We start from the raw sequence: 14,081 nt of genomic DNA, 5'->3' as shown, positions 1-14,081 counted from the left end.
TCAACATCTACAAAGTCACAGCCTCAGTATCACCTACAGGCTCTACAGCATCAATATATATCATCAACAAAGTCACAGCCTCAATTTCATCTACAAGGTCATGTAGAGCCTCAAAGATTTCTACAAAGTCACGTACAGCCTCAATATCATCTACAATATCACAGCATCAATGCCATTTACAAGGTCACAGCCTCAATGTCATCTAAAACGTCACAGTGTGATTTATTTTTCTCCCTTGAAAATCTAATTTAATCATCATCATTTGATATTGCCATTAACGGTTTCTTGCCTTACTTTCCACCACACACTGGATACTAAGAAACAGTATGCTAAAACAAGATCAACCCTCTATCCTAACATTCAACTGAAGTCTGCTTTATCTAAATACAGATATCTTAATTAAATTGGTAAAACCCTGAATGGCTTAATTGCCACACCCTGTCTAAATATCTAAACGAAACACACAATGTTTTGTTAAAACAAGGAGCTAATACTACCAGTGCTGCTCAAATGATTTTATCTAAAATGATTTTGAGCTTGTGAAAATGTTGAAAACAAAAATTGAAGACCAAGATTAACATATTAAATTTTGTACTTGAAAATATTTGTAAGGCATTAATGACCCCACTCTTAACACAACTTCTGAATTCAAGAAGGGGTCAAATTTGACCCCTGACCCATTCACCTTGAATAATGACAACCAGAATATAATCAGGTGTACAACTTATGACACCATGATGTAAACATGAACACAATATGCTGAAGGGTTCTCTACGGTAAGGGACTGTGCTGAAGGGTTCTCTACGTAAGGGACTGTGCTGAAGGGTTCTCTACGTAAGGGACTGTGCTGAAGGGTTGTCTAAGGTTAGGGACTTGGTGGGGTTTGGTTTGTTTTGTTGAATATCCTATTAACAGCCAGAGTCATTTAAGGACGTGCCAGGTTTTGGAGGTGGCGGAAAGCCGGAGTACCCGGAGAAAAACACCGGCCTACGCTCAGTACCTGGCAACTGCCCCACGTAGGTTTCGAACTCGCAACCCAGAGGTGGAGGGCTAGTGATAAAGTGTCGGGACACCTTAACCACTCGGCCATCGCAGCCCCCGACTGGGTGAGGACATGGATAACACTATCTGCCCTCAATAAAACAACAGGTATAAAATTAACCTAACAACTGTAATGATATGATATCAACGTGTCAGTATAGTTTAATTAGAATACTTTATATGGTTGTGTGATTAACCTGTCCTAGAAAATGACAATACTCTCTTATTCAAGAAATGACACCAAGAATTACATCCAGAAACCAGAGAAGAACATGCCAATCAAAATCATCAGTGTGACAGAGGTTTCCCCAACAAGCCTTAATACAAAGCCTAGTAGGGGCGGGGCAAATGACAAACAAGAAAACCATCCCAGATTGTAATTGATGACAAGATATTAGTTTGTGTACTAATTACAGTGTTTACTGTACTGGTTAAGTGAATCAGTTTTATTAGGACAGCTAAGATACCCTAACTACACACAGCTCTCTGTCACTAGCTCGTTTTTTCGCAATTACAACTGTACCAGGGAAAAAATCAGGATAATAATTAGACACGCTGGAAGAATAATAAGCAATATGCCCCAATTAGAAACGTTGCATCGGTAAAAAGCAAACTTACGGAGCACCATGGGTTCTGTGTACATAATGGCATTTAGAGGAAGCACTTCAGGTAGACATGATTTTTCAGCGGGGAGGGGGGAGAAGTTCCTGGATCAATCATGACGTACATTGGAAGCATTCAGCAGATATTAAAGATACATCTTCTCTTTTCTCCATTATACAGACATATGGTGTTTGTACTGGTATGGCATATGGTGGTGGTGGAGGTAGACCTGGGGAACAATTCCTACACTGGTTTGTCTCTACCTTACAATATTAAACAGATTCAAACTACTGCAAACGTACAAAATTTTAGCAGTTATTTCATTTAACTCTTTACGTACTCATTCAAATTTCGCGGTCGCTACCGGAAGTGAATGCTGGGTAGGTCCTTTGTGTATTGGAGCATATGGCTATCACATCAGACGTCGATAAAACGATCTTTTACTGATCTTTTACTGTTGTATAATGCTTAATATTAAATGAAGTTTATCATATGGAACAAGTACTGAGTACGGAAACTCTTTTACCCAATTTTTCCTTTAAAATACGGCGAAATCACCAGGCAGAATCGCGGGAAATGACATGTTAATCGGCACATGTGTCACACATGTGCAAGAAATCACGCAGCCAAAACATCGTTTTTTCGGTGTGTAAAAATATTTTACGTATTTCTTACTTATTTTGATGATAAACGTTACTCAATTATATATATATTATTGTTTTTAATTGTTTTATTGTGTTTAACACCTCAACAATCTCGCAGAAAACGAAAGTAAATTTGAGGCCGCCATTTTGTAGCTATATATGTAAACAGCTCGGCATGAACCGGCGGAATTCTTTGAAATAGACAATCTTAACGAATGAATTATGCTTCTGGTACGTAAAATATACCATCAATACAATATTTACATTGCTTTTTATTTCTTAAAAAACATCATTTCCGTGTCAATTCCTTCGTATGACTATGCTAAACCAGCAAGTAATATCAACATCTTTCGCGATGTTTTCCGACGGTTTGAGTCGTCACAAAGGATGGAAGGCATGTTAATTGCGACGTGTGTAGTCGTCATGAAGGATACAAGAGCACATTTTTGTGACGTCTGTAGTCGTCGTGAGTACGGAAAGAGTTAAGTACTTTTTCAAGCAAGAAGCTTTGCACTTAATCATGTCTGTGCTAATTACACTTTCTATACACTATTTCTATGGAATATAATTTATCATTGTACTAATCTTTTAAAGTTTTTTTAAATTTGGTAATTTGCTAAAATTTTACTGTTCCAAAGTCAGTATGTTTACAGCATAATGAAGTCATTTGTCTCTGAACTTTTCAATATAAATGTAAAATTTTGCATAATCAGATTCATTAGAGATAAATGACTTCCCTTGTTTTCCACTCTATATCCTTACAAAGACTTATATATCGAATAAACTTTGCCAATATCATGTCAATGAATACATTACAGAGATTTGGCAGAACAGTCAAGACACTAATACACCAAAGTCACCCCATGCTGCTCTAATTCTGATTCTGTAGAAAACTTGTTACATATCACTTCAGATAGCAGGCCAGCCATTTAACCGCAAAACATAACCATCAGAAAATCATTTATAAACATTTTATCAGATTCCAGACACGAATATAAATTTCCCTTCAACAAGAAGTGGTTCAGCAAGGATGCTTAGCAGTGGATGAAGTTGGTGAATATATTGAAAAGTCCTTAGATAACACAAATTGTGGTATAGAATTGTAAGTTACAGTAACCTTGAACTTTGACCTTTGTACTTCAGATATTTGAAAGGCAATCAAAAGAAAGCACATTTGAGAGGTAAATACCTAATGTGAAACAGGAATATGAAGGATGAATAAGATGGTGTCAGAATCGAGAACAGAAGAAAAGGAAAATAACATACAAAACACAAAGGTTATATTGTAGCTATGGGACAAAACACACAGGTTATATTGTAGTTATGGGACAAAACACACAGGTTATATTATAGTTATGGGACAAAACACACAGGTTATAATGTAGCTATGGGACAAAACACAGGTTATAATGTAGCTATGGGACAAAACACACAGGTTATATTGTAGCTATGGGACAAAACACACAGGTTATAATGTAGCTATGGGACAAAACACACAGGTTATATTGTAGTTATGGGACAAAACACACAGGTTATAATGTAACTATGGGAGCAATGACAGGTCACTCCAAAAATCTACAAAGAGGGAAGTTGAAGTCATGTACAAGCTTGTTATAGATATAACATGAGATGTACCTCCTACAGAGAGGGAAAAGTTGAAATCATGTACAAGCTTAAAGGCCTGAAATCTTCAGAGTGGGAAGTTGAAGTCATGTACAAGCTTAAAAGGTCTGAAAACTACAGAAGAATGTTGAAGCCAAGTGCAGGCTAGTTTAGGACAGAGAGGAAACTACCAAGAACAGCCTTGATTATACAACACTCAAATGTTTATAAACACTTACATATCTGTGGAAACTGATGGCAGAAATCTTTCCTCTTAGTACACGTGGGGAATCACGTAACACATTTTACTGAGCAAATTCTCAAACAAAACTTGCTCACAGTTTTAGGGCATTTTGTTCTGTGCTCAAACTTTGATAAAATCTGTATATGGGACTCTAAACCCTGTGTTTATTGTAATGTCTTGTTATATCAGAATATATAAGCTCATTCAAAGTCAATTAAATGTTAAGCCCTTCTTCAGTGATAATCAGTATTCTAATTGTTATCAAAAATAGTGTTGAATTAAATGTTCACAATATTAATTATCAGGGTGGTTGAATAAATCATTATTTCTCACATATATATACACAATATGAAGTTCTGGGAAAGTCGTCTCCCTACTTAGTAATGGAGATAACAACTACAATTGCTAATTTCGTACTTCCACTGGATAGAAATTACATAAAATTACGAATTTCGTACTTCCACTGGACAGAAATTACAGAAAACTACGAATTTCGTACTTCCTCTGGACAGAAATTACAGAAAACTACATCTTTCTTTTCATACGATATAATATATTATTTTTAGCCTTGGTATTTTTCATAAATGCATATATAGCTCAACTACGTCATCAAAAGAGAGTGCAAAATGAACTGTGGAAGAAAATAGAATGGAAATGAAAGTGAGAGGTGGTGACATCACATCCCATAGGTGAATATGGCAGGCGTAAATACATCCACACAATAAATGTAGTTCCTTCACCTTCATTTAAAAAATAATAACAATGTTCTGATATCATCAAAATCTCTCCTAATATAGATATTATAGATTTAAAGTAACTTTTTTCATATTTCGTCGCAGTATCAACTTCAATAAATACCTGTAAAACATGGGTACACAACATCTCAATAAAGAAAATGATTCTAATGCAAAATCCACCTCTATAATCCCTAATGCATTCTGTCAGTGAAATCAAATCAAGATCCAATAGAATGACCTTTAGCGTCCCTGTGATGACCTCATTTAGAAGTGCAATGATCGGGAGGAATAAATTTGGATCCTCCCTGAAGTATTTCCTTTGATGTTACAAGGCACAATAAATCTCTGGTCTTTTAAACTCTCAAAAGTGCATGGCACTACTCCACAGTAAAATCTAACACATTTCTAGATCTTCTTCCTCTGTCTGGTCAATATTTATCTAGAAATTGAAGATATAATTCTATACCAACGATACTCTTCAACCCAAAGTACAAACACTTAAAACCGGAAACTTGGCTCACCTGTAGCATTTTCAACACCCGATGCCAACTTAATGTGAATTTGATACTATTGTATCTGATGCAGGGTATAATTCTAGCCTACCTCTGAGGTGTAATTCAGGACAGCAAATCAAATAATACACAATTGGAAGAGGTAGAAACACACAAACAGATTTGTAGATATGTTATATATAGCTGTCTGTAGAAATGCCGAGGTCTAATGTAGATCAGAAGATGTACCATGAATAAGCTGTCCATCTTAGTGAGGCAACACTTCAAAGCTTATTGGTAATCAGTAAAATTAAAACAAGCCAATGTTTCATGCTTTGTATTTCCACACATTAGAAAACAGCTTTGGTAAATAGATTTATAAATCATATCATGAAAAACTGAAAACAAATATAATTCATTTATTTCTGTTATGAATAAATTGTTTGGGAAGAAATGAGATGGTTTAAGAGTGAAAATCTTACGCTTCTAGTTTAATTCGCTGTGGCCCAGTCAACTGTAAACCAGTGATGTTCTCTTGAACCAGAAGGAGGCTTTCAATGGTGTTTGAGCCAGCATTGCCAGTTGCCATGGTTACAAAGGTTTGATACAAGCCTGCTTCTGTAAATTCTTGGCTCCATCTGAAAATAAACAGGAACTGGTAATGAAGGTTTGAAGGCAATGCCAGCGTGATACTTCAAAGTAAAATATAACAAGCTTAATTTTATTATAAAATATAACAAGCTTGATTTCATTTGATCAAACTTCTAAAGGTTACTGAAACCCAGTACTATACTTCTTATTTAATTATAATCTGAAGTCTCTTACTCTCAATCATAATATTATGCATGTTTTTTGGAAAATAAGTGATTTTTAAGAAATTAAATGATGGATGACATGAAATCCTGCTGCAAAATGGTCTAACCGATCTGTATCTATTTTATCACTGATTGTAAATTTAAGTCATACAAGTTCCATGAAACGTCAATCCTTTAACAAGCTTACATTTGACAGAAGCTGGTACAAATACATACGAAGAACGCATGCTTGAACCATGCGTTAATATGATAAGGGTTTTAGTAGGAGCTGTTTCCTGTTGGTTTAACCGACCAGAGATCTCTTTTCTATCCTCAAATACCATGTAAATCCACACTCTAATACAGCAAACATGTGTATACAGAAAGCTAGCTCCCATAATGTCAATATACAGTTTTTCTTTATCCTGCTTACAAATTTTACAGGCGAGAATCATCGAGTTGGATTCCTACAGAGCTATACTTAGCTATTTGTACACTTTCATCCTTTTGAAATTACAACAGAAAAAAGGACATGATTTGTTGTCCTACAAAAAACACTTCTTTTGACCTCTACAGGAAAACTATTGAAAAAATAATCTATATCAATAAGGACCAAATCACAGTGAAAAAAGGTTTACAATTACATCACTGCAGATTATATATATGACCTCATAGAGAGTGAATATGATATAAAGCATTAAAGATCATTAAGGTATAAAGGGAGCTAACTGTGCAAAATATCAACCATTGTCATTGTTTCTCTATATCATTATATTGATCCATCATCTGTTATGGAGTCGGGGAGAGAACTACAGCAGAAACTCAGCTGTTGAAGAGTAAGGGGAGATAACTAAAGAAGAAACCAAGCTGTTATGGAGTCAGAGGAGATAACTAAAGCAGAAACCCAGCTGTTGTAGAGTAAGGGGAGATAACTAAAGAAGAAACCAAGCTGTTGTAGAGTAAGGGGAGATAACTACAGTAGAAACCCAGCTGTTGTAGAGTAAGGGGAGATAACTACAGCAGAAACCCAGCTGTTGTAGAGTAAGGGGAGATAACTACAGCAGAAACCAAGCTGTTGTAGAGTAAGGGGAGATAACTAAAGCAGAAACCCAGCTGTTATGGAGTCAGGGGAGATAACTAAAGCAGAAACCAAGCTGTTTTTGAGTAAGGGGAGATTACTAAAGCTGAAACCCAGCTGTTATGGAGTCAGGGGAGATAACTACAGCAGAAACCAAGCTGTTGTAGAGTAAGGGGAGATAACTAAAGCAGAAACCCAGCTGTTATGGAGTCAGGGGAGATAACTAAAGCAGAAACCAAGCTGTTTTTGAGTAAGGGGAGATTACTAAAGCTGAAACCCAGCTGTTTTTGAGTAAGGGGAGATTACTACAGCTGAAACCCAGCTGTTATGGAGTCAGGGAGATAACAACAACATAAACCCAGTTGTTATGAAGTCGGTGGAGATAACTGAAAAAATATTAATCCAGATACAGTAATTAAAGAGGCAAGGGAGATAACAATACAATCCTTAAACTAGATCCCTTACTCCATCAGGACTGTGCTCCCCTCACAAAGGACTAGTAGCAGGTAATCAAGTAGAGTAATAATAATATCGGTTAATTTCTATATTACATAAAACATATAAATATATATAACATTTGTTATGGAGTCAGGGGAAATAACAACACCATAAACCCTGTTGTTAAGGGGTAAAACATAAGGGGAGATAATTACAACATAAACACTGAAACAGCTGTAATGGAGTCAGGGGAGTTAACTGTACATCATAAGCCCTAGTGTTATGGAGTCAAGGGAGACAACTGTATATTAAGACAACAACAGCTGGGAACAAGGGGAGATAACTACAACATAAACACTGAAACATCTGTAATGGAGTCAGGGGAGTTAACTGTACATCATAAGCCCTAGTGTTATGGAGTCAAGGGAGACAACTGTATATTAAGACAACAACAGCTGTTATGGAGTAAGGGAGAGATATCACACCAACATTAACACTGTAACAACTATTATGTAATCAGGGGGAGGTAAGTTTACAACATTAACTGATGACAATAGCCCCAAACCAATGGTACAGTGATTGAAATGGTAACCACAGCTGGTATCAAACAGACCACACAAATTAAACTGTCTTTGTACCTGTTGTCTGTCGCCTCAACAAGTCGCTTTATGTATTGTGGACCGGTATACTCCACATGTACCATGCTCCCTTCCATCAGCTCCCCCTGAAATTCAACATCAAATCAGTAAAAGCTTTTACAGCATTTGTGATTTAATCTAATTCAAATGTAAATATTTTAGTAAACGAGAAACATAAATTATTCATCCTGTAATAATCCCTGGAACCAAGACTAAATTTGATCCAAGGTAAATGGTGGGCGTATAACACAAGACAATGATTCAAAGGCTTATACCTGGAAAAGGCATAAAATCAGAAATATATGGCCAAAAAAAAACATTTGGACAAAATATTTGGATCAAACAATTTTAATTTCAACATTGATATTTTCAGTAGATATATACTTTATGAAAAGATATCTGTAATAGAACTAGATTACCTACATTGAGCTAAACCGAGTGCTACATTGATACTGAGTAAAAATACAATAAATGTGTGAATTAACACGACACTTTAACATTGAAAATTGTCCACCCTCCACCGACCTTGACATTAGGATCTTTTTGAACCCCTACCCTATTGTATATCTGTATAACACAGTGTATCATCATGTCACTTTCAGAAAGTTTGGCTTTCTGACAATGTATTTTTACAGTGTATTCCTGGTATTATTTTCAGTAATAGCTATTATGACCTTGACATTAGTAACAAATCAAACCCCTATTTCACATTTGCACATCACAGTGAAACACCAGGTCAAAATTCAGAAAGTTTGGCCTTCCGGATTCTGAGATAATCTGTGGAAATGAAAGTGCCTACAGAAAGATGAATTGACACCGTGATTATTATAGGCCACAGCAATGCGGGGTCCTAATTATTAAAATAGACAAATCTGAAGAAATAAAACAATATGAAATATTGCTTGTTACAAAACCACAGATATAGAATGAAGATCTAGTGACTCACTGGTAACCATATATACGAACAGGGCCTGATAATGCCAATACAATTATCTAGTTTGTACTTCACTTCCAAAATACTCAACCACTCCACAGTGTAATTTAAAACTAGAAACCTTTAGGCGAAATAGTTGTTTGCCAACTAAGGGTCATGTGACAATTTAATCTCTGCATCATGCTTCTAAATTCAATATTATTCCCAACATCAGCATTTTTTCTATTTTTTAATGCCATTAGTTGAAACACTACAAACAAAATTTACTGATAATGTCACGTAACCCATCTCTCTCTCCACCTATATAGTAACCATAACAACAGCACTAATTCAGTAACGATCTGTGCTATTAGCACCAAAATTTGGTGACAATCTGTGCTTATCTTACACTGGCTCAGTCAATTAATTTAGTTTCCTGGTTAGATCAGTATAGGATTTGTGCTAATTTCACACTGGTTTAATAAACATCTAGCCATGTTAATTTTACACTGGTTCAGTAAAAATTTAGCTTTAATTTTACACTGGTTCAGTGAAGATTCAGCTGTTTTAATTTTACACTGGTTCAGTCAAGATCTAGCTGTTTTAATTTTACACTGGTTAAGTGTAAAGATCTGCGTTAATTTTACACTGGTTCAGTGAAGATTCAGCTGTTTTAATTTTACACTGGTTCAGTCAAGATCTAGCTGTTTTAATTTTACACTGGTTAAGTGTAAAGATCTGCGTTAATTTTACACTGGTTCAGTCAAGATCTAGCTGTTTTAATTTTACACTGGTTCAATAAACATCTAGCTGTGTTAATTTTATACTAGTTCAGTAAAAATCTAGCTGTGTAAATTTTACACTGGTTCAATAAAGATCCAACTGTGTAAATTGTATACTGGATCAGTAAAGATTCAGCTGTTTTTGTTTTACACAGGTTCAGTAAAGATTCAGCTGTGTTAATTTTACACTGGTTCAGTAAAGATCTAACTGTTAATTGTACATGATCTTCAGAGATTAATGGTCTATCATTTAAGACAAAATATCTGCATGTTGTTGGGACCATCTCTTCTCTACCAAAGCATATCTATGACGTAGAAACCTCTTATCACATTTTTGACATAGAAACCTCCGATTCATCACTTAAAATAGATGGATCTGAACATGTCTAACTCGGTTTCGAGGTTTTAATCCAAATTCTTACATTTAATTCTTCACAACCTAGTTTACACCTGGATTGTTTTGTATTAGGCAAACATTCATAACATGATCATATTCTTAATATACAGATAATTTCATGTAATCAAACAAATCATCTGAGATATAGAATCATTTCATAGCAATACTAAAGTACTTATTTGAGTATAGACATGTGAAATCCCTATTAATGATAAAGAAAAAGGAATATAGACCTGGGAAATCCCTATTAATGATAAAGGGAAAAGGAATATAGACCTGGGAAATCCCTGCTAATGATAAAGGGAAAAGGATGTAGGATGTAGACCTGGGGAATCCCTACTAATGATAAAGGGAAAAGGATATAGACCTGGGAAATCCCTTCTAATGATAAAGGGAAAAGGATATAGACCTGGGAAATCCCTACTGATGATAAAGGGAAAAGGATATAGACCTGGGAAATCCCTGCTAATGATAAAGGGAAAAGGATATAGACCTGGGAAATCCCTGCTAATGATAAAGGGAAAAGGATGTAGGATGTAGACCTGGGGAATCCCTACTAATGATAAAGGGAAAAGGATATAGACCTGGGAAATCCCTGCTAATGATAAAGGGAAAAGGAATATAGACCTGGGAAATCCCTACTAATGATAAAGGGAAAAGGAATATAGACCTGGGAAATCCCTGCTAATGATAAAGGGAAAAGGATATAGACCTGGGAAATCCCTACTGATGATAAAGGGAAAAGGATATAGACCTGGGAAATCCCTGCTAATGATAAAGGGAAAAGGATATAGACCTGGGAAATCCCTACTGATGATAAAGGGAAAAGGATATAGACCTGGGAAATCCCTGCTAATGATAAAGGGAAAAGGATATAGACCTGGGAAATCCCTACTGATGATAAAGGGAAAAGGATATAGACCTGGGAAATCCCTACTGATGATAAAGGGAAAAGGATATATAGACCTGGGAAATCCCTGCTAATGATAAAGGGGAAAGGATGTAGGATGTAGACCTGGGGAATCACTACTAATGATAAAGGGAAAAGGATATAGACCTGGGAAATCCCTAATTATGATAGAGGGAAAAGGATTTAGACCGGGGAAATCCTTATTAATGACAAAGGGAAAAGAATATATTCTAACATTTCATTTTGGACAGTGTTAAATGCTCAACAAATTAATTAACTTTATATAAGTTAACATACCTTTAAAACAAAGTCCACCGATTGATTGACAGGGATTACGACATCATGTGACAGGTACCACTTTACACTGGATGGGTCTATGACATCAACGTTAAACATCTTTGTACTGTTATCAACTGTAAAACAAAGATGGAACATTTGTTAATTCACAAGCAAGCATATTTTATACACTCATAACATAGTCATATTATAATTATTGTAAAACTTCAATAAGCAATCATGTCATTTAAACAATTTTCTTTAATCATTTGTAGTCCAATTTTATTGTAATAAATCGATCAGTAAGCATGCATACCACTGAGTCAAGGCACATTTCTGTAAGTGTTAAGTAAACACATTCCACATAACTGTTCTGTAAATAAATGTTCTACAAAAACAATGCTCAAGTGTGTAGAGCAATTTAAGAAATATATACAACCCATTTTAACTACACTTGATTATCAACTGAAGCATAGAAAGATTTGGAACACTTTACTCAAATTTTGGCACTATATTTGATGGAGTAATATGACAACAACCAGTAATATATCTATAGACAAATTTTCTGTGCTCCAGGATCCCCTACTTGTAATTTTCTTTAAAGAAAACATGTACACATTGCTATTTTTTTTCAAACATTGAAGCTCTTCTCAATTCAAAATTTCAAAATACAGATATGTCAGTTTTCTACAAGTTTCCACCTCACTGCTATAGGCACAAGGAAAGACCAAGTCTAACAGCTAAGTACAAAAGGCCGCTGAAGAAACCAGAAAGACCAAGTCTAACAACTAAGTACAAAAGGCCGCAGAAGAAACCAGAAAGACCAAGTCCAACAACTAAGTACAAAAGGTCGCTGAAGAAACCAGAAAGACCAAGTCTAACAACTAAGTACAAAAGGCTGCTGAAGAAACCAGAAAGACCAAGTCTAACAACTAAGTACAAAAGGCCGCTGAAGACACCAGGAAAGACCAAGTCTAGTACTGAAGGCCAAGTACCAATTCTAACCCACAGCCAGTAATTAGAAAGATACTATATATTTAAGTTTACACATTTTAAATTGATAATATTTATTTAAATAGACATTTAATGAAGAAATGGGTACTTTTATCTTTTATAGTAAAGAATATTAATAGAATGGGTCTGTTCTGTGGACGGGAATATCTCAACCCTAGTGTCAGAGTTTGGCCAGTAAGCTATAGGCTTGCCGAGTGATGACCAGTCAAACTAGCTCTTACACAGGGGTTGATATTTCCTTGTTCGTGGAACAGACCCATGTTTGATTATTTTTCATATACTTGCAAGCATGCAAGTTTTTACAAAAGTTTGTCTTCTTGTTATCTACAATGCTCCTTGGAATTTGCATCAAAACTGATGATGTCATCATTTACAACAAAGTCATCTTGAAATAAGACCATATTGGAAGGAATTCACTAATTTCTTCCATCCATGCATTTGAATTTAGAAAGTATTTTAAACAAATACCTTTTAGTATAAATTATACTTTAAAAAAGAAAAAGAAAAAATTGTGTCTGTAGATTATATACGGTATTCTTGCCTAAAGGAGTCTGACCGAAAAATCAATGTAATTATTCCCCTTTGGTAGCAACCTTGAAGAAAATACATCACTATCAATCAGGGGCTTCATCTGTCTCACTAGAAAGCTTGCCTTGCTTTTATTACCAGTGCCCCATACTCTTGTCATTCATTAATTTGATTTTCCACTGAAGACATCACAGTTGACGCTGGGCAAGCAAGTAATTTAACAAATTAAACGTATATGTAGACAAACATATTGTCTTCAATCTTTGCCTTTATGCTATTACACCCACATAATGTCCCTTAGCATTTCATAGCACATATCTTAAAACCTGCCATCAAATTTCACAAGCTGACACAGCAAAATACATACAATACTACCAAGTACTGCAGTTTAAATGTGGTGTGCTCTCAATTGTCAAATATTAATCATGGCTGTATAAAGAAAGCTGTCATTATCGTCGTAGTGATATCATAATGACTTTACAAATGTATTCCTCTACCAATGATGACATTTTGGAATTTAAATTTTGTTTTTTACAAAATTTAAATCAAGTATTTCAGTCACTAACTTGTCACTTACTCCTAACATAGCTTCAGTCAATTTTGTATCCATAGCCATGGAGAGATTGGATCAGGTAAGAAGGAACCCATAAAGTCTATATCAAAGAATTGTACAAAATATGCAGGCAAGTGAATAGCACCTATAAATACTAATTTGATAGATATACATGTAGTGTATATGTAGATTCATGAAGAAAAACCTGTATCGTACATTTGTTCAACTGTTTCATTTTGTACAACTGTTTCATTTTTTGCAGCCGTTCCATTTCATACAGCATCTGTTTCATTTTGTATGTCCGTTTCATCTTGTACAGCCATTTCATTGTTTATTTTGTACAGCCATTTCATTGTTCATTTCATTGTTTATTTTGTACAGCCATTTCATTGTTTATT

The 14,081-nt window shown here is 35.2% G+C and overlaps 2 protein-coding genes across 2 annotated transcripts in view; both read right to left on the bottom strand.

The window, feature by feature from the left end:
• The window catches only part of LOC117344137 (polycystic kidney disease protein 1-like 1), a 166,798-nt gene extending 155,090 nt beyond the window's left edge, over window positions 1-11,708 (bottom strand). The window contains exons 1-3 of the mRNA XM_033906785.1: window positions 11,610-11,708; window positions 8,311-8,396; window positions 5,845-6,000 (exon numbers count right to left, since the gene is read on the bottom strand). Coding sequence (XP_033762676.1) covers window positions 5,845-6,000; window positions 8,311-8,396; window positions 11,610-11,708 — 341 coding nt within the window. The remainder of the gene's footprint in view (window positions 1-5,844; window positions 6,001-8,310; window positions 8,397-11,609) is intronic.
• LOC117343833 overlaps window positions 11,612-14,081 on the bottom strand; it is a 71,319-nt gene continuing 68,849 nt past the window's right edge. Inside the window, exon 6 of the mRNA XM_033906355.1 lies at window positions 11,612-11,725. Coding sequence (XP_033762246.1) covers window positions 11,722-11,725 — 4 coding nt within the window. The 3' untranslated portion in view covers window positions 11,612-11,721. The remainder of the gene's footprint in view (window positions 11,726-14,081) is intronic.

The sequence above is a fragment of the Pecten maximus genome, chromosome 15 (assembly GCF_902652985.1).
Source record: "Pecten maximus chromosome 15, xPecMax1.1, whole genome shotgun sequence".
NCBI classification, from domain to species: domain Eukaryota; kingdom Metazoa; phylum Mollusca; class Bivalvia; order Pectinida; family Pectinidae; genus Pecten; species Pecten maximus.
Note: the sequence above shows the minus strand (reverse complement) of the source record. Positions and strands in the feature narration are given on the sequence as shown.